The sequence below is a fragment of the Halichondria panicea genome, chromosome 8 (assembly GCF_963675165.1).
Source record: "Halichondria panicea chromosome 8, odHalPani1.1, whole genome shotgun sequence".
Taxonomy (NCBI): Eukaryota; Metazoa; Porifera; class Demospongiae; order Suberitida; family Halichondriidae; genus Halichondria; species Halichondria panicea.
The window spans coordinates 3809600-3829681 of record NC_087384.1 but is presented as its reverse complement, the minus strand read 5'-3'; the positions used below and the strand labels follow the sequence as shown (position 1 = coordinate 3829681).

General features: G+C 44.4%; 2 protein-coding genes across 5 annotated transcripts in view; one reads left to right on the top strand and one right to left on the bottom strand.

The window, feature by feature from the left end:
• LOC135339998 (uncharacterized) overlaps nt 1-8246 on the top strand; it is a 9012-nt gene extending 766 nt beyond the window's left edge. For 2 of the 4 annotated variants that reach the window (XM_064536273.1, XM_064536275.1), the window contains 3 exons: nt 1-29; nt 85-252; nt 299-654. The exon at nt 1-29 is cut by the window's left edge. In XM_064536273.1, coding sequence (XP_064392343.1) covers nt 1-29; nt 85-252; nt 299-381 — 280 coding nt within the window. In that variant the 3' untranslated portion in view covers nt 382-654. Of the gene's footprint in view, nt 30-84; nt 253-298; nt 3722-3771; nt 4050-4187; nt 4229-4270; nt 4478-4523; nt 5777-5827 lie in introns of those variants that run through there. The other 2 variants (XR_010396167.1, XR_010396166.1) reach the window with 2 other exon arrangements.
• Nucleotides 8247-18287: 10041 nt separating this feature from the next.
• Nucleotides 18288-19826, bottom strand: LOC135340198 (uncharacterized). The gene has a single exon (XM_064536519.1). The coding sequence runs from the start codon at nt 19707-19709 to the stop codon at nt 18288-18290; it is 1422 nt and encodes a 473-aa protein (XP_064392589.1). The 5' UTR covers nt 19710-19826.
• Nucleotides 19827-20082: the final 256 nt, after the last annotated feature.

The window sequence follows — 20082 nt, the reverse complement described above, 5'->3', positions numbered from 1 at the left end:
CAATGTAGGAAATGAGTGTATCTCACAAGGTGAGATGGTTGCCTATCATATAAAAACTTTTATTTACATACTATATGTCATTAGAATTGATACTACTGTGCTGCAAGGATGTACCTACACTGCATAGGGTATGTAATGGTGGTAAGTACGTTCAAGAATCTGAGATAAAGGGTAACTTGCCTGATGAAGTGGTGGACGAAGATTTGATCAGTATCCAATCTTACTTCTCTAAGAAACTCCTGGATAAAAAAGGTACAATAATGTATAATAATTTGGTATTGATTATTGCTCTTCTTAGTTCAAGCAAAGAGAACAGAATGGAAAGAGAACAGAATGGAAATGTGGAGCCATTACGTCAAAGTGGAACATGGTTATGTGTGATTCATGTTTTGTCTGGTATCATTGGTAAGTTTGGGACCGAAGAATAAAAATTAATGTAGCTACTACATACATTTTTAATAACTATCTCTTGTATAGGTCTTGCACTAACATTGAAGTAGAGAAGAATACTCCTTCAGAAGATACAGATTGGTACTGCAGGAACTGTGCAAAGAAAATCAGATTTTTATAATAATAAATTTTATTTAATGTTAATTTTTGTAGACTACTTTTTACTATCTATTCCATAGCCCTCCATCTTCTTACCTTCTTCACAGTCCACAGTAGACTAGAGTAGTATAGATGAGCTAGTCCACAGGAGTCTACTAGTACAGTCTCAGAAGAAGAAGAATTCAAATAGGAGCCCTGACACGTACGTACTGTACACTGTGGAAACCGCGCTGAGTCGGCACAATATATGCTGTGTCAGCATATGGAAACCTTCCTGTTATTAGTCGCTTTCTTCCTTTCAGCTCTAAATTATTAGTGTAGTAGGTAGTTCAAAGGTTTGTGCAGACTATTCAATCGGGAGGGAGCATGGTACTCTATGCAAAGTAAGTTATTAGCTTTTACATTTAAAATTAACAGCTAGAAAACTAGGTTTTATTCAAAATCTCACCTTTGGCTGAATGAACAGCTCCCTCCCGATTGAATAGTCTGCACAAACCTTTAAACTACCTACTACACTAACAGTTTAGAGCCGAAAGGAAGGTTTAGACCTCCGGAATTAGAACTAAAAAAGATAAGTAGCTAAACTACACACAAAACATATTAAAAATCCTGGGCGTGGCTGCGTTTTAGCTGATTCAGCAATAATTGATGGTCCCAGTCCTTAACCTACCTGAGTCCATCTGCATGTGACAGCATGTCTATTTTAGGATTCTATTACTATAGTCTAGCTACCCTCTTTAGTTCCAGCTTTTTCAAAAAATGAAAGGTGGCCCATTGCACAGGGCACAAGTGTAAAATTCTGTAAACTAATCATTAAATTTTACAGATCAGTTTACAATAGTCTACAAGTGCGCATTTACACACCACCAGTAAACGCAGCCACTTGAAGTGCACGTAATTTGTACCCAGCCTCACCTCACGTCGCCTCCCGATAGGTGTGGTCCAGGTCAAGCCAATTACTGAGACTTTCAAATAAACTTTAGGTGTGGTTTATCAAAGGCCATGTGGTGACACGCGCGTTGTTGCTGCCATGCCGCCATTGATTATTTAGCTAGAGCTAGAGAATGGAACCAGTCGACTGCTATACAAGTATGGGCTACTCAAAAGAAGAAGCCCTACTTCTGGTAAGCTAGCATTCTTTGCTGACATGTTTATCCAATATTGCATTGCTAGATATAGTGCAGGGATCTGTGTGTGTGTGATTCTTTCTGGTGATTTGCTTGTCGAGTCTTGTAGGAGGGATCTGTGTGTGTGTGTGATTATTTGCTTGTCAAGTCTTGTAGGAGGGATCTGTGTTTGTGTGTATGTGTGTGTGATCCTTTCTGGCGATTTGCTTGTCGAGTCTTGTAAGAGGGATCTGTGTGTGTGTGTGATCCTTTCTGGCGATTTGCTCTGTGTGTGTGTATCCTTTCTGGCGATTTGCTTGTTGAGTCTTGTAAGAGGGATCTGTGTGTGTGTGTGTGATCTTTTCTGGCAATTTGCTTGTCGAGTGGGATCTGTGTGTGTGTGTGTGATTCTTTCTGGCGATTTGCTTGTCGAGTCTTGTAAGAGGGATCTGTGTGTGTGTGTGATTCTTTCTGGCGATTTGCTATTTGCTTGTCGTCTTGTAAGAGGTGATCTGTGTGTGTGTGATTCTTTCTGGCGATTTGCTTGTCGAGTTGCTTGTCGAGTCTTGTAAGAGGGATCTGTGTGTGTGTGTGATTCTTTCTGGCGATTTGCTTGTCAAGTCTTGTAGGAGGGATCTGTGTGTGTGTGTGATTATTTGCTTGTCAAGTCTTGTAGTCAAGTCTTGTAGGAGGGATCTGTGTTTGTGTGTATGTGTGTGTGATCCTTTCTGGCGATTTGCTTGTCGAGTCTAGTAAGAGGGATCTGTGTGTGCGTGTGATCCTTTCTGGCGATTTGCTTTCTGGCGATTTGCTTGTCGAGTGGGATCTGTCTGTGTGTGTGATTCTTTCTGGCGATTTGCTTGTCGAGTCTTGTAAGAGGAATCTGTGTGTGTGTGATCTTTTGTCGAGTCTTGTAGGAGGGATCTGTGTGTGTGTGTGTGTGATCCTTGTAGGAGGGATCTGTGTGTGTGATCCTGTGATCCTTTCTGGCAACTTGCATGTGTGTGTGCGTGCGTGCGTGTAAGTTCCCTAATTGTTGAGTCTTGTAGGAGATCTGTGGGTGTGTGTATAAACAATTTCCTTGCAAGAGGGATCGATCTGTGTTTTGTGTGTTGTGGTCTGTGTGCATACCATTTTAATAAGGTGCCTAAGGATATAGGCTACTTCTTGTTTTGCATACACTCATTATTAGAAGTATGGCATGCTCTTTCCACTGAGACATTATTAGTATGTCGTATAATTATGTGTAGATTGTGTTGTCAAATTATACGAACCAACCATTATGTATACTGTACAGAACGAATGCCAAGTATCTCAGGTATATACAGTGGATGTTTGTCAACAGGTGACCCGCTCATTTCTATAGTGCATGCATGGCATGTAGTAGTTGCACATGTTGATAATCTACATAATTTCATACCCACTAGTGTAGTAATGGACAGTATTTACTCTTATGTTATTTATGTAGTCATCATTTGTCTCTTATGTATCATTTACTCTTATGTTCTTTATGTGATTATCAATTACGCATGCGTATACTTATTCTATGTTGGGGTGATATCCTCGCCCACTGTTGTGCCTACTTGTGACAGTCTAGCGTGCGGCCGACTAGCTTATAAATAGGGCTAGTTACTACATTTTGGCGACGAGGAAATGTCTGAACTGTACTGAAGAAGCTAGAGGAGAAGGTGGAATCACGATGGCGACGATTGGCAAGATCGATATCGATGAGTTTGACCGAAGCGTAGAGGACTGGGTATCAGACATATTGACATATATTGACCTCTGACCTCTGACCCCATAATTATGGGTCATCATGTGAACTTGGATGACCTTAGAAAGGCGGCATTTTATTGCACGTGTTTTTTTGAGAAAGAAAATGTCAGGAAGAAACTTTTATAGTAGATCTGGATCTACTGCTAACTGCTAGGTCTAATAGAGCGCGAGCATCAGCATCAGCCACTGGAGTCTATAGCTCGAGGATACCAACCAGGTGAACCTAGGTGAACGTAATTCGGTGGAGCCTGAAGATGTAGTTACATGGCCATAGCAGCACAGTAAGCACAGTAAGTTATTATTGTGTATACTCAAGGTGTGTACGTGTTTAGGTATACAGGTGCACACTCCTACTGGACCGTATTGTGCTCCGTTGTATAACTCGGCAAGTGGCCGCTACTCTCAGGGTCAGGGGTTTCCTCTTCAGGTGTCTCAAAACAAATCGACAGGTCTTCGCACGCTGATCCAAGAACAGCAATTGTTGTTGGAGAGAATACTTAACAATCAACAAACGCACGCTGCGCTTGACGAAAGGCTATCAAAGATTGAGTCTTCTTCAGTTTCAGCTCTGAACCTGTCCATGGAGCGAAGAAGCGACTTGTTACTCATGCCCTGTCTGTAAGTTTTTATAGTTATAAAAATTTCAATACAGGTAAAATGCAAACTATTCATAACGCGCTTGAAGAGCAGTTCCAAGCAGATGAAAGGTTATTTATGCTATGATTTTGATGCTATGATTTTGTTTCTTTCGTGTAGCTCAACTTCACAGCATAACAAAGCTAAGATCAACATATACGGTATACGGAAGTTATCATTACTTTTCAACCGATTTTTTTCAGCTGCAATAGCGCGCTGTTATCAAAACCTGAGAAGGCAGTGGTCTGAGGAAAAGAAAACTATGTGGATAAACCGAAAATATCTTCTCGACGTCGAAAACAGGTGTACTGCATGATGTCACTTTATTTTTCAGATGTTTGAAAGGAGATCGCATGTGGTCACGAACTGGTGCCATCTAACGATGGCTGCAAAATTGTACAACACAAATTGTAAGTTATCGTTATTACCAAATTACTTACTTTGCACCCTACCCAGGTTCATTGAAACGTTGGACCAACGGCTAGACAAAAGTCCTAAAGATAGCTTGGTGGCAAAGAACGAAAGTCCTTGTCCTACCCTCCAGTGGGTGCACCGTTGTGGGCTATAAGAGGTACAGAGTTCATAGTAATGTATTTAATTCTGTGGTGCAAAATTAGCCATACTTGATATGATGCCTGAGACTGAAGCTGACAAAGACTTGACAGCCACCAATTGAAACTAAACAAAAGCAATTAAATTTACCTTCGTATTGTGAACTAATTATTAATAAACTGTGTATTGATTTTGCTCATCATTTTGCTCATCACTCATTCTTCTCTTGATTCTCACAAAAGAGTAATTGTATTTAAATTTAAAATTAATAATTAATTAAGTGGCATTTACACAAATGTGTCCATAGCATTTAAAAATGTATTTACAAAGAATTTACAAAATTAATGTATTCACTAGATAGATTTACAAAGTGTAAGCTAGCTGTTCTTGCCCTGTGTTGCATTGAAGATTCGAACGATATGATTACCTTTGTACTGTGTACGTAACTATGCTAGTATAGCTACTAGCTAGCTCGACTACTAGCTGCTATCATGGAGCAAGTTAGTAGCTAAGGTAGCTTGAGATAAGAGGCACCCTCAGCACCCGTGCCACTGCAATGGTGGAACATTCATGTTCACCTAACGCTTGAGGTAGGTTTCACAAACAAACACAGTAGTTACAGCTTAAATATGTTGGACATCACCAGCCGGACAACATACATCAGCTATGTAACTCAGTAGTGGTGGAGGCAAGAAAGTATACCCCCCCTACCATTAACCAGAAAGCTGAGAGGACCCCCCCTACCATTAGTGGTCTTCAGTAAGTGCCACAACGAGGACATTGCGTCCGGTAAATATTGTGCACAATGATAATTGTGCACAATGACAAAACTTTGTGCACAAACGAAAGTTCTGAACATACGTGCACATGCCGGAGAAACACGTGGTCGACTGGCGGCAGGTGGGAGCAAGAGTATCCGTGCCTACTTCAACAACCTGAAGATAAGTATCCCGAATGGCTCGATGCATGCATGATGTCACATCGCACATCCACCGTCGCGTGCAAGAGCATGATAATGTTGTATGATAATGTTACACTCGTTCCGGAGGCATACTGTCGTTTACTCTTCCTCTGACGATTCTAAAATGTAAGTGCATGTATGTATGTATGTACATTTGACAGGTGGTGGACCTAACTAAGAGGAGGATCTTAGTGAAGTTAGTTCTTTATGAATTATTATTTTTAATTGACCTATGACCTTTCCACAGACACTACTTCAACTACTCACGTGAGGACCACGGTATTGAAGAGGAGCTGTGGTTATAGTTTTAAATTGACCTGCCTCACTCAGACCTCAGACTTCAGTTAGTCACTTGTGATGTTTTAAATTCACATTTGACTCATAGACTGAGACTACCTCAGTTCACAGACGAGCCTGGGACCCGCGACGCGTTTGTTGAGGAAGGGCCTAAGCCAAAGAAGAAGCGATACACGAGGTGGTGCCCCCGTCATTGGTTGCTCAGCCAAACCACCCGGAACTGTCAGCGGCTCAGAGGAAGGCGGCCTACCAGAATGCAGTGACCGCTGATGGATTCTTCTTCAAGGGAGAATCCTCAGTACACCTTATCAACCCATTCAATGACTAAAGCCAGATCAAAATCCAAAAGTACGGAAGTGACTGTACATTTCGAGAAGCAGAAGATTCAATGGGATGACATGACAAGCAGGAGGAAACCTACGTGGAAGCACTCAAATAGTGCGGCTTCAGGATACCTGGAGGACGCACTCAAGAATAGAACTTGTGCAAGCAGACTCCACGCTGAAAAAACATCAGAGATCTTGCAGAACTGGAGATGTGTCTTGGCACAACATGGAGGAGCAATCTGACGGTTCTAGGACAACAATGCCACCGAGATCTGCCACCGAGATCTGGGAGTTCTTTGATGGACTCGTGAACAAAGTGATTGCTGGAGGTGATCAATTCGGTACAGAGACCGGGGGGCAGTCATCAACCTGACGGTCAACAACCCCAAAAAAGAGTCGTCTAGTGGGGGGGTGCATTGTCACAAGACGATGTGGCAAGGCTCAGCCAACCTGCTCCGAACCGAACCGAACCACTGATGAGGAGGATGCAGGCCTACCTCACATCTCTGACAATTTCTTCCTCAAGAATCACGGATTAGTGTTAGACCATATATGTCAAGTAGGGTGGACGTCTTGGGTGGACGTCTTGGCAAGAAAATTTAATTTCGTATCCACAGATGTAAGAAAGCCACGCAAGCAACACAGAACCTGACCGTTGAAGAGGGACGAAAGTTGTCCAAACAGCTGTCACACAGCACAACTGTAGAAGATAGATCAGCACTAAAACTTAGATGTTCATACAGTTGATTGTCAAGTCGTGCACAGCTGGTTCAAGCAAGTCTTCCATACCTGCTGGATCAGCAGACACCCAAGACACCAAGATGAGGGCCTTCTTCCTGTGGAAACGAAGGCGATACAATCGAGGCGGGAACAATAGATGAAGGCAAGAAATTTGTGACCCATCCATCAAACGAGACGCAAAGCAAATCGTTGACAAGGTGCGAAACCTTGCTAAGGACTACTTGTGTCCTTATACTTACTTGTGTTATACTATATATATTAACCCAAACCCTCCTTACAATTGTGTTATTTATGATCATAAAATTTATAATCGGTGTAGTCGTAAGTAGTTTCCATATTTGTGAGTCCTGCCCTCTTCAGCAGCGGGGGGAAAATGACATATTTAAGGGACACAAAAAAATAGTCATGGTAATAAAAGCACTATTTCGGCCACTTTAAGAGGGACCGGCCACCCGAGGGCCACTTTGAGGGCCGGGGCATAATGTGTTGGAAAAGTACACTCTCAGTCTGTTTACTTATCTTTATTTATATTCTGTTATGTAATCATTTATTCATATAGAACATTCTAGAATGTCACATGATCTTTTTGTGTAGCTGTGATTGGTTACATTTATTTTCAGTCCTAGTCCTTGCTTTTTGTTCGATTCTGATTGATAAAACTTGAATTCTAACAGGTCTAAGGACTCCTAAGGACTCCTATAGTGAACTATTAGGTAGACGTAGCTGAGTTGTGATTTTCAAGAATCGAGGAGTGTCGCGGTGGTCCCTCTAATGGAAAGTCCAATGCAAGATGGCATTGATAAAAGAAAGACTCTGGAGTATTGTCGACAGCACCGAAGGTGCCTTGGCGAAGTAGAAAGACAAAGCCCTTGCGACAATTGTATTGTCAATGGACCCGGGTTTATTATATGTGGTTGGTGCTGATCCAACGGTAAGGTTCTGGCTAACCAGTTGGCGGAAGTTGTTCTCAATGAGATTGGCCGAAGGAGCCATGTCAAAGTTGGAGACCGTGTTCTAGCAAGTTTGCCAGACAGTTACAATGTCTTAGTAACGGAAGTCAAGAAGAAAAATTCTCGATCGAGTGAGGAAGGAGGTTTGGTTGCCCACACCTACAAGAAAAAACCAGTATGTTTCTTCTGCCAAAAAAACGGCAGCAGCAAGCCTAAAGTAACTATCTCAGCTGAAAACGAAAGTGACTCTGAAGACGAAGGGGTGCAACACGCATTGTCTGTGGATATTCACGCTCATAATCAATGGATCTTAGATTCGGGAGCAACGTGTCACATGTGCAACACTGAAGCCATGTTCAGTGAAGTTCAAGCCGTGACACTCGGTGACGGTCGAACTCTCGAAGGTACAGGTCCTTGCTGATAAAACTTGAATTCTAGCCGTGGCAAGTCATGGTCAAAGGGCTCAGGGGGCACCCTGATCCCAAAAAGGCGGTAAAGTGACCCTGGCCTTGGCATAACCTTTTAATATATCATAACACACAGCTATATATACAGTCATGAGGTTGATTCACGTGATGAAGATGAGGGGGATGTGGTGAGGGGGATGTGGTGAGACAGTTCCTGTTCGTCATCGTCTCCATCGACACCACTGAACAAGGAACAAGACAAGGCTCCACTCCACAACCAGCCACTGAAGAGGGTGGACATAAGCCCCGTGTCTGGATGCCAGGCTAGCGAAGCTCTCACAACACATCAAAGTCAAGCACCCACAATACGAGAGGAAGGCGATGGTGGTCAAAGCCAAGGTGGGGCCCTGATGAGGCTCCAATGCTGGGGAGTGATTATTGTTTAAGCATTTGTTGGGGAAGGCCCGTGAGATGTGTGTGGACATCTCCAAATTTCTGAAATATGCCCACTCGCGGCAGAACCCATCTGGAACCACCTCCTCAACAGGAAGCAGGTCCGCAGTAGGTGTTGACTGGAAGCTAGACAGTTCCTCAGAGACACAAGTTCCTCAGAGCGACTACGTACAAGTTGGACTCTGACGCTGAAGTTATCTTAGGGTGGAAGTGCACTTGGGGTGGAAGTGCACTTGGAGGAAAAAGAAGTAATGATATTCACAGACGGCCTGGAGATGGATGACCTGAATAACCAATGTGGGACCTATTTGTCGACACCTGCGACAAGGTCATGAGTGGCCTTCCCATCACTGTACATCCGCCCTGTCCAGATTGCCAATAACACCCCGGAACTTCAATAAATTCAATCAGCAGATATTCCACCATTTCGGGTTGAATCCCATGAGATAGCTGCCAGCTCGACCCGAAGGACAGCCTGCCAGGCACTCGACAGAAACAGAGGTACTGCGCCTCTGCAAATTCAGTCAAGTTGATACACAGAGCTGACTAGGAATTCTCCTCCGACACCTCGGAGGACGAAGCTACAACTACAACTAGGAAACGAGGACCAAATTCCTAAGAAAAAGAAAAGAGAGTTAAAGGAGTTAAAGAAGAGACTGCAAACTGTAAAGTATTCTTCATAACTGGATCTGTTTGCAGTCCTGCTTTAGATATTGTATTTATGACCTTTGTGAGAGGACAGTAGATAAGAAACTACCTCAAGCTAGAAGATATAGAGCCTGATGAAGAAGATCCTGGATTGATAGCTTCAGTATAAGTGGACACCATGAGCCACTGTGAAAATGGCGTCTGCCGATGTGACCTCACAGACAAGATCCTGCTTGAACCATGTCGAACATTGAGAACACTTATTTGTGCCTTCGTACATAATTGTAATTTGTAAACAATCGCTAATTAGAGGGGGTGGTCAGTTGCTAGGTAAGGTACCTCTGGTAGTTCATGTATTTTTCTGAAAGGGTTAATCACGTGCCCATAATCTATTTTACGATAGGTACTAGAGACGTACTATACCAAAGCCGAATAAACGAGCTGAAGATATTTAATTTATGGTTTTTGGGGTTTTTGGGTTATGTAACTGTAAGAGACTGGAACTGACTTGTTATTATGGTGACTTGTTATTATGTAATGTGTGGTTTAATTATTCATTTTTGTGATTTAATTATTCATTTTTGTGGTGACGAGATCACGAGAGCGACCTCGTGGAGAGATGGCTTTTGGTTCCAAGAGTGTTGTGATTGTAGATATGTATAAAAGCCGATTTTAAAGTAGGCTAATACTGTTGAACTGTAATCGCTCGGTGACATTTGGCGGCAGCGGCAGCGGTGGGATTTTAGTCTGTGGTCAAACAAATTTCAAGAACACTAACGAAACGACAGCTAGATCTACCAAACACAAAAGTACGGAGATGTCAGAGCCAAGTGAACTAGCTGGTATGCTGCTAGACGACAGAAAGGCTCTAGAGACAGAACTCAGAGAAGAGCGCCGAGTACGAGCAGAAGAGATGGCCGAGATGGCCGAGGAGACGAGAGCAGAGACAGCCAGAAGAGACAAGGCGATGAGAGCACAAATGGACTTGATTCGAGGTCTCGTGGAAGGAGTACGTGGCGAGGGCGGCGGTGATCGAAGACCCCCTACTCACGACCTGGCAAAGCTCACCGACATTGAGGCATACCTAGTGACATTTGAGAGACTCATGACAACATATGAAGTGCCAGATAACCGGATGGGGCTTCTAGCTACACGAAAGCCATATTGCGTCGGTACGACGTGAACAAGGAGACGTATCGACAGCGGTTCCGTACGGCTTCAATGAACACTGGAAAGACGACGCGGGAGTTGCGTGTGAGACTCGAAGACCTGGTGAAGAAGTGGACGTAGGACTGTGATATACAGGTGCAGGATGTGCTGGTACTGGAACAGTTCATCAATACCCTGCCAGCAGACGTCCGAGTGTGGGTGCAGGAGCATAAGCCAAAGACTAGTGAAGTGGCTGCACAGTTGGCGGATGACTACTTGCAGGCTCGGAAGTCAAGTAGTGTCAGAAGAGAGGAAAATAAGACCAATAATTCCGATCCCGATCGTGTGTGCCAAGTGCAAGAAAAAGGGGCACAAGGCCAAAGATTGTCGCGTGAACCTGGACAGCAGACCGAGAGAACCAGAAGAGACTTGAAGGACATTACTTGTTTCACCTGTAACCAAAAAGGTCATTATTTGGCGAACTGTCCAAGTAAAACCAACCTTCTCTGCGTGGAAAGAAGAAGTAATTTCCAAGGTGACTCGGAACTGATTGAACGTGAAGTGAGTTCTAAACCGGGAGTCTTCAAGGAAGGAGGGCAACCCGTGTCCGACGTGTGTTTGGATACCGGCTGCACGAGAACGATGGTAAGACAGGACCTAGTACTAATCGAGGGTGATTCTATTGCCATCTGCTGTGCCCATAGAGGGACACAGTAGTATACCCACTAGCCCGAGTGGAAGTGGAAGTCAATGGCCAAACCCATGAAGTGGAAGCCGCTGTTTCCAGTACCCTGCCGATGTCTATGCTGATGGGTCAGCACTGCCGAGGCTGGTGACAAACAAGTTAGTTGACCGTTCACAGGCCCTGGCCGTGACAACCAGAGCACAGAAGAAAACGCAGGATGAACTAGAATCCTCGGACCGGCGCAACGAGAAGGAGTCGGGAGTGTGCCCAAAGTACAGTTACTTGAATTTGACGATGATATCTTTATTACAGGTCAAGAGAAAGTCAAGTACTCTCGGAAAGAGAAGCGAACTCAATGTCGAGAGTACCGACGAAAAGGCAGAGCGGAAGAAGTGGAGAAGAAACACTGTCTTGAGATGTCCGCCCAAGATAAGACCCTGGGACAGCAGGAGTCCTGCCGTGACGGATTGTGGTTTCTTCAGAAAGGATGGTCTCTTGTATAGACGCTGGTCTCCCCGACGAAGAATCAAGATGGATGGTGAAGTCGAACAGCTACGCCGTCTCGAGGTAATCCACTTGGCACACAGATCCCCCTTTGCAGGTCACTTGGGACAAGACAAAACTGCTAACCGTCTACTACAACGGCCTACCCTGTACGCGGATGTGGCAAGGACCGTCAAGGAGTGCCAGAGGACCGCCCCGAAGGGAAACGCGAGAGCTCCATTGATCCCTCTACCTCTGATAAGTGAACCATTTTGACGGATCGCTATGGACATTGTGGGACCGCTCCCGATGAACCGATCCAGCAAACGGTTCATACTGGTGATTTGTGACTATGCGACTTGTTATCCTGAAGCAATCCCTATGCGGTCGATCGATGCGGTGCACGTGGCGGAAGAAGTGTTAGTGTACTTGCTCAAGGTTTGGTGTACCTCTAACAGACCAAGGCTCAAATTTCACGTCTAAGCTGCTGGCTGAGTTATATCGGATGCTGCACGTTTTTCCGATTCGAACGACACCCTATCATCCACAGACCGACGGGCTCAACAAGACTTTGAAGTCAATGTTGAGGAAGGCCGCCATTACGGAGGGGGACAAACTGATCCCCTATCTCCTCTTCGCTTATCGAGAAGTCGAGCAAGGATTTTCTCCTTTTGAGTTGGTGTATGGTTGGCCTGTTCGTGGTCCACTCGACGTCCTCTAAAGAAGATTCAGAGGAAAGTATTGTGTCCTATGTCCTGACGATTCAGGTCTGAGCTGGTCACGGAAAACCTGCAGTCGGCTCAGGAGGTCCAAAAGAAATGGTATGACAAGAAGGCACGACCACAGGAATTGAGTAATGGGTCCTTGTGCTACTACCCACCACTGATAACAAGAAGCTGTTTGCTCGTTGGCAGGGCGGTCATCAAGAAGATCGGTAAAGTGAACTATCAGATTGAGATGACAGGAAAGAGAAAAACGAAGAAGATTTTCCATGTCAACATGTTGAGACTATATTATCCAAGTACCTTTGTAGGCTTCGTGCAGGAGACAAACTGTACTGAAGACGGGGATGGGTCTGGGAGACTACTAGCCCACTTGCAAGCGAGGCACTTCTAGGCTGACAGATTCACAACGAGAAGGAGTACGAAGCTTAATCGCCAAGTATGGAGACGTGTGGAGTGTTGTTCCTGGAAGGACGGACAAGATTGCCCATGCGATTGAGACAGGGACATGTCGCCCTGTTAGGCAACCGTCGTATCGCATTCCACAAGTGTACAAGGCAGAAGTACAGAAGATGCGACAGGCAGGTGTGATTGTACCATCTACCAGTGAGTGGAGTTTCCCAATTGTACCAGTTCGAAAAAAAGATGGCTCCCTCTGCATATGTATCGACTATCGGAGGCTGAATGCGTTGTCAGTTGGAGATGTCAGTTGGAGATGCGTATCCGATGCAAATTGCTTGTGTCAAAACAGCCTTCTCTTCCCCACTTGGATTGTTTCAGTTTATGCAAGGCGCCCCGCCCCCGGCCACCTTCCAGCGGCTAATGAACTCTGTGATTGCAGGACTCGATTGCAGGACTCGATTGTTGTGCTGCTTATTTGGACGACCTGATTGTGTACAGCGGGACTTGGAAAGAGCACCTGGTTCATCTCGAACAAGTATTTTCAAGACTCAAGCAGGCAGGCTTGACAGTGAAGGCCAACAAATGCCAGATTGGCATGAAGGAGTGTGAACAATCCCGATTTTACTCGAACGTTCGTACTGCAAACAGATGCATCGGACTATGGCATCGGAGCCGTGCTGAGTCATATCGATGACACTGGTCTGGAACACCCGGTTGCATTCTATAGAGAACAACGATATGCAACGGTGGAGAAGGAATGTTTAGCAATTCGGTGTCCAAGCATTCAAGAAGTTTGTGGTACAGACAGATCACCATGCCCTCACATGGTTACATTGACTAAAAGATGACTAAAAGAGAAAGAGAACAATCCCCGATTAAGTCGTTGGAGTCTTGCTCTACAACAGTATAGTTTCGAAGTGAAGTACCGCGCAGGCAAAGCCAATGGAAATGCTGACGCCCTGTGAAGAGCTGATTCTGCGTGAAACTACTTAGCCTAGTTTCACGCTGGAGAAGGGGGGAGGTATATGTAAGAGACTGGAACTGACTTGTTATTATGTATGTTAGCTTATGTAATGTGTGGTTTAATTATTCATTTTTGTGATTTAATTATTCATTTTTGTGGTGACGAGATCACGAGAGCGACCTCGTGGAGAGAGAGAGAGTTTTTGGCTTTTGAGTGGGGGTTTTAGTGTCTTCCAAGAGTGTTCTTTTAGGTAGGCTAATACTGTTGAACTGTAATCGCTCGGTGAGGCATCACATCTATAACACACATCTATAACACATACTGTATAGCATAAACTTTCGCGGAATAGAACAACCTTTTGCAATCATGCAGTATTGGTATAAATGTTCGCAGTTACCCACAAAAATTACCCGCCGTATGGCTCAGGTACATGCACCCACCAATTCCAATGGAGGCCACACCCCCTCCGCTGCCCCCCACCCCTACCATATGTTAAACTACAATTTGTTCACGAAAATAAAGTTATTTACACACATGATCTGCTGTCCTGTGAATCTGCTGCCAGCTACATCTTCATCACCTGACCAGTGCACTTCAGACATTTTGAATTTGCTTGAATTGTCTAAGCTCCACCCCCAAACGTTTAGTTGGGCGGGGCCCAAAATTAGCTGGCAGATCGGCTAAACTGATTGGTTGAAAGCTACAAGCACCCACTATCACCTGTCAGTCAGAGGCTGTCAATATTGAAGTTGGCTGAATGTAATACTACTTTCTCGATACTCCTCTCGATACTCCTTTTACTGTGTTAGACATGTACGCTGCAAGGTCAAGAAGAGGTACACATTCAGCTGAAGATGTGGCTGAAATACTCACTGGTGGTGCTACTCCTGCAACGATCGCTTACCAACCAACCTATATGGTGGCCCTCAATCTTGTATGTATGGGTCTAGTTGGAATGTTACGTCAGGATGACGAAGCCAATCAGTAGTCATTTTATGCTTCCAAAAATACTTCTTCCAAAAATACTTCTAGCTCCGTGCTCTTATACGCCAGGTGCTCTTGTACGCCAGGCTACACGAAGCTCACAAAACAATGTACTTAAAATGCCAAGGAAAACAGCATTCAATGACACCACCCCTGCTTTCGAACAGCGACTAACACTCGAGTGCAACAAAAGACACAACTCCGGATCAGGAGGTATTTATATTGTCACGATTTTATCTGACCAGATCACTCATGTTAAGGTAGCCTCGAATCCACGCCGATTAAAATACGGCCTGGTGTTAATTGGGTGTGTTAATTGCAGGGGTGTTAGTGCACATGCGCGAAATTTATTGTTGATAATAAAACGGAAAATAAACAGAATGAGAATACGTTATACCGCATGGTTTGTAGGAAAAATACAGTGGTTAAACAACTGAGAGATGGCTACCGCAGAATCCTTATCCTGCAGGACTTGCTGCAGTTTCTTGTCTTCTTCTCAGCAGTGTTCCCCAAAGGATGCAGAGAGGCTCAGCAAAATCACAGAGGTTCCAATCCAGATGATGGTCTCTCCCACCATATTTGCAGGCCTTGCAGAGTTCTAGCCAAGGCTAGCTATGAGAAGAGAAGGGCAAGGCCTCAGTACTCGAAAGATCCAAAGACACTAGTGGGGTAGGGGTTTCTCCACACACACAGACCATCAGCTAAGCCGTTGGATCCGCTGGAAGGCGACTCTGTTTCATTACTGTAATTTGTTAGTCATTGCTTCATGCGAACGAGATGTGCTGCTGAGGGATCGGAGCAACGTTACTCTATTGAGACTGCCAGTACTCAGCTATAATTATTAATTATCCTATAATTATTGCGACTGCTACTGACAAACAATCCGTCAAGGTATTATTGTAAAGTACATTGTTCAACCGTACACTTACAGATCTCAGTGTACTCACCAAGTATGAGGGCGGTGTGTACAGTAGTCGTTAGTCCTGACCTGGAAAAGGCACTTGCTGGGGGAAATCTTTAATCCATTTGCATCTGCAAATGGCTACTCCTTGTGGCACGGGCTGAGCGTAGTGTGTTGTGCAGCAAGAGTGCCCAGCCAGTGTCGCTGTTTCGGTCCATGACCCTTGAGCAGGCTGAGATGCTCCTACTCTCTACGAGATTCTACGTTGTGCTGTCAGCAACTCGTCCAAGATGAACAAGAAGAAGAAGGGAGATCGGCAGTTCCCAGGGTGATGTGTGGGATTCAATCCTATCTCCTCTTTTCTACCCACATCCAGAAGAAGGTCTGTGCGTGTTTGTGTGTGTTTGTGTTTGTGTGCGCATGTACAGTGTATAAAATGGTAAGAACAGTGATTATTTAGGCGCTACACACAGCGATACTGAAGTGTGGCCATACCAAAGTAGTGAGGGGGCAGTTTGTCGGTGACAATGTGGTCAGTGTGCGGGACATAAGGAGTGACCACAAGGAGTGACCACCGCTCATGCACATATTCATTCGCTGTCAAGACTCACATCCGTCTCTGACTTCTCCCGTCCTACGCTCTGCACAGACACAGTTGAGTGCTTCCTACCAACCAAGGAACTGTCATCCAGGGAGTACCCTGTGTGATTATATCGAGAGATCGAGAGGCTGGTCACCAAACACATACCACACACCTACAGTGAAGAGATGGCAGCAAAGTCGGAGGTAGTTGTGTTGGATGTGCTGCACAACAATGAGGCACAACAATGAGGCACAACAAACAACGAGCCACAACAACGAAATTGTGAGCAGTGAAATGGTGGAGAGGCAATGGTGTCATACCTGGGGTCGCACACAGCACGATCACGGTGAGCGAGAGCAGTGTGCTAAACGTCAAACGTCATGTGCAGTGCTCCAGGAGGTCGCATTGATAATCTCGAGCCGTGTATTGACTGGCACTGTGTGATGAACTTTATGATTGTACACATATGAGTATTCTTATAAGTGCCCACCAGTACTCCTACCACTAACAAAAAATTTTGTTGTGTTATTGAGGATATCACTAAGAATAGTAATACGTACAGCAACTGCATACCTAAATGCATCATTATGTACGTATGTACACGTCCACATACTATCTAAATACATCCACGTATGTACATGTGATTACATTGGACGTACCTTCCTGTTATTTGCAGCTCATCTGGAAGAAGCTGTTGTACAAGGCCAGTCAAGAAGACTACGGCAGTCTCAATAGTATCTTCGCACGTATTGGACGTGGATGACACGCACTCATGTCTGCTCATTGTGTTCAAAGGGCACATTGTGACAGCGGGCTGCAAGGAGACGGACATTGAGTTTGTTGTCACAAATAATGAATAATTATGTCTGAGTCCAATTTCTGTAAGTTCAAATTCTGACCTGGAGGCCTGGAGGATGCTAAAGAAATGTTGAAGCACATATCCAATCAAGTGTAAGCATGTCACTAATTACCTATTTATTTATACCACAGAAATATGCCTTGGGCACTGATTTTTTTTATTTTTCAAAATCACTTGTTGTAAGTTTCACATTGTGGCAACCTCTTGATGTTGGATGTTGAGTGTTTCTGGGTGAAGCTGGGCAATATGGTGGTGGATTAAGAAGACATTAAGAACTAACACCTCTCCAGGTATGCTATAATTATGGGTACAATTTTTATATCATCTTCTGGTCATGTTAGGAGAAGAAGTTTGTACACGTGGGCAGCTTACGAGTGCAGAGAGTGTACAGATTAGTATTGAAGACTCCCCCACACTGGAGGTCAAACAGTGTACTGTACTATATTACATCCGTTATATGCACTTTATTTATTTTATCAATCCTGCACGTGGGTAGGCCAAGACGAAACATTCAGGTAGATGTAATGTGTGTGGTTGCAATGTGTGGTCAAGGAGATCCCCCCTAACTATGATACTCTCGTTTGTCAGGACAGTCACTATACGAATAAGTGTGACAAGGCTAATCAATATCCTTGAGTGAAAGCTGTGCTAGACCAGCTGAAGGAGCATCCTTGCTGTTGGGGAGGACTATCCGAACCCGTTAGGCAGTTTGTGTAATTATGAAATTATGAATTAATATTATTATAGTATCACTTATTCTCATTGGTCACTTATTCTCATTGGTTTGGGTTTCTTACTGGGAGTGAGTACCCTCCACTACTCGGATTTCATTTCAATAATGCCGACTCGAGAAATTTATGGTAGGTTTGGAATGTGCTAACTCTCTAACATGAACTGTATGAATCATCATCACTTGTTTTTTTCCTGCTCAAATCAGTACATTTATTCGTTATTGATGTCATTCATTCTCATCGGGTGTCAAGCTTTAACTGTTGATAAGCTTGTGTCAGATCTAATTTAGTAAAGATCTTTCCGTCAGCCAGGGTTGCAAATAAATCTTCCACCTTCGGCAGGGGGTAACGATGGAGTTTAGAAACGGGGTTAACTGTCATTCGGAAATCGCCACATATTCTCACACTCGTTCGATCACTCTTTAACACTGCCACAATTGGTCCACGGGCTTCAGAGTGCCTTCCTGAACCAGCCTCTCCAGTTCCTCTTCAACTTTCGTTCGCATAGCATATGGAAGACGTCTGGCTTTGTTAAAACGGGGAACAGCATCAGCGTCCACTACAAGGGAGGCTTCTTGTCCCTGGTACGTACCCAGTCCTTTCTGGAACACATCGGGGTACTTGGCCAGTAAGTCCTGTAAACCTGGAGCTTGGGTATAGTGAATGTTAGACCAATTCAACTTAATAGCATTTAGCCAGTTCCTGCCAAACAACAAAGGTCCATTCCCTTGAACAACAACAAGAGGTAAGGTCACCTTTTTGTTATCATACACAACCTCAACATCAAAACTTCCCATTACTACAAGGGGTTCCTTTGAGTAGGTCTGTAAGTTGATATCAGATGGGTCTAAGCTCCTCCCTGGCCACAACTGTTTGTACTGTGACTCTGATACTAGAGATACTGAGGCACCTGTGTCTAGTTCCATACACACAGTAGTACCCTCTATACTCACGGGTACTTTTATTGGGGGCTGGTAGATCCTGTGGATTCCTCCAACTTCTTCTACCATCAGCAGGAAGTCTTCGTCATCTGATTCTCCAGACTCTCTTGCTTGGTTTATTCCAGCCCTTTTCTTATACTTGTCATGTCGGGGGAACTTCTTCGGGTTTGGGCGTCCCTTGGCAGCTCGACACATCTTTTGCAAGTGTCCCACTTTATGACATCCTCTACACACAAAGTCCTTGTACGGGCAGTCATTGCCACTGTGACTCGTCTTGCCACATCGATAACACTTCGAGTTAGTTTTAATCGGTTTCGGCGTCTGTTTCTGGACGTAATGTACTCCTTCTTTATGGGATTCGCTTCCCATCTCACGAAGGTTCTTCTCTGCAGTCTCAGAACCTTGAGCAATCTGAATAGCCGTAGCCAATGTCAGCTCTCGTTCTGCTAGCAGCTTCTTCTGTATGTAGGTGTCCTTGACTCCCCACACTAGCCTGTCACGTAGCACTTTGTCCAATGCAGCACCGTAATTACAAAATTCGGCTAGCTTCCTCAGCGCAGCTACATAGTCAGCAATAGACTCTCCTTCTTTCTTCGCTCTAGAGTTGAATCGGAAACGTTGCATGACTTCGGTAGGCCTCGGACTGTAGTGTGCAGTAAGCACTTCCACCAGCTCCTCAAATGTTTTCTCTGCAGGCCTTGCTGGTGCAATTAGACTTCGCAGCAGATTGTAGGCACTACGGCCCACTACTGCGAGAAAGGTAGCTCTCTTCTTCACAGCACTACCATCTCCAGTGATATCGTTCGCAACAAAAAACTGTTCGAGTCTCTCCACATACTGCGGCCATTCCTCCAACGCTGGATCGAATTGCTCGAGGTGCCCAAGCAGTCCTGTAGCCATCATAGAGTTCTAACTCCTCGTCGCCAATTTATGTCGTAACTTAGCTAGGTCTGGACTCACCGCTAAGTTACCAACTCAGTACTGGTTTACAGTTGACAGTTTTAATAGAGACTAAAAACATTGAGAACACACGTACATAAATAGTACACATAGAACAGGAAGTAAACTAAACCACAACAGTGGGAACCTTTTGGGTGTCTTCTACAAGCATGTGCCTTACAACGAAATGAGCAACAGTACATTACAGATATGTCAATCCTGAAATGCTCATTTTTGTTGATGAAACTGGTACAGACAGGAGAAACACAATTCGAATGTATGGATATAGCATGCCTTCTGGTCAGAATATCTCTGTTGCTGCTGTAAAGAGGAACAA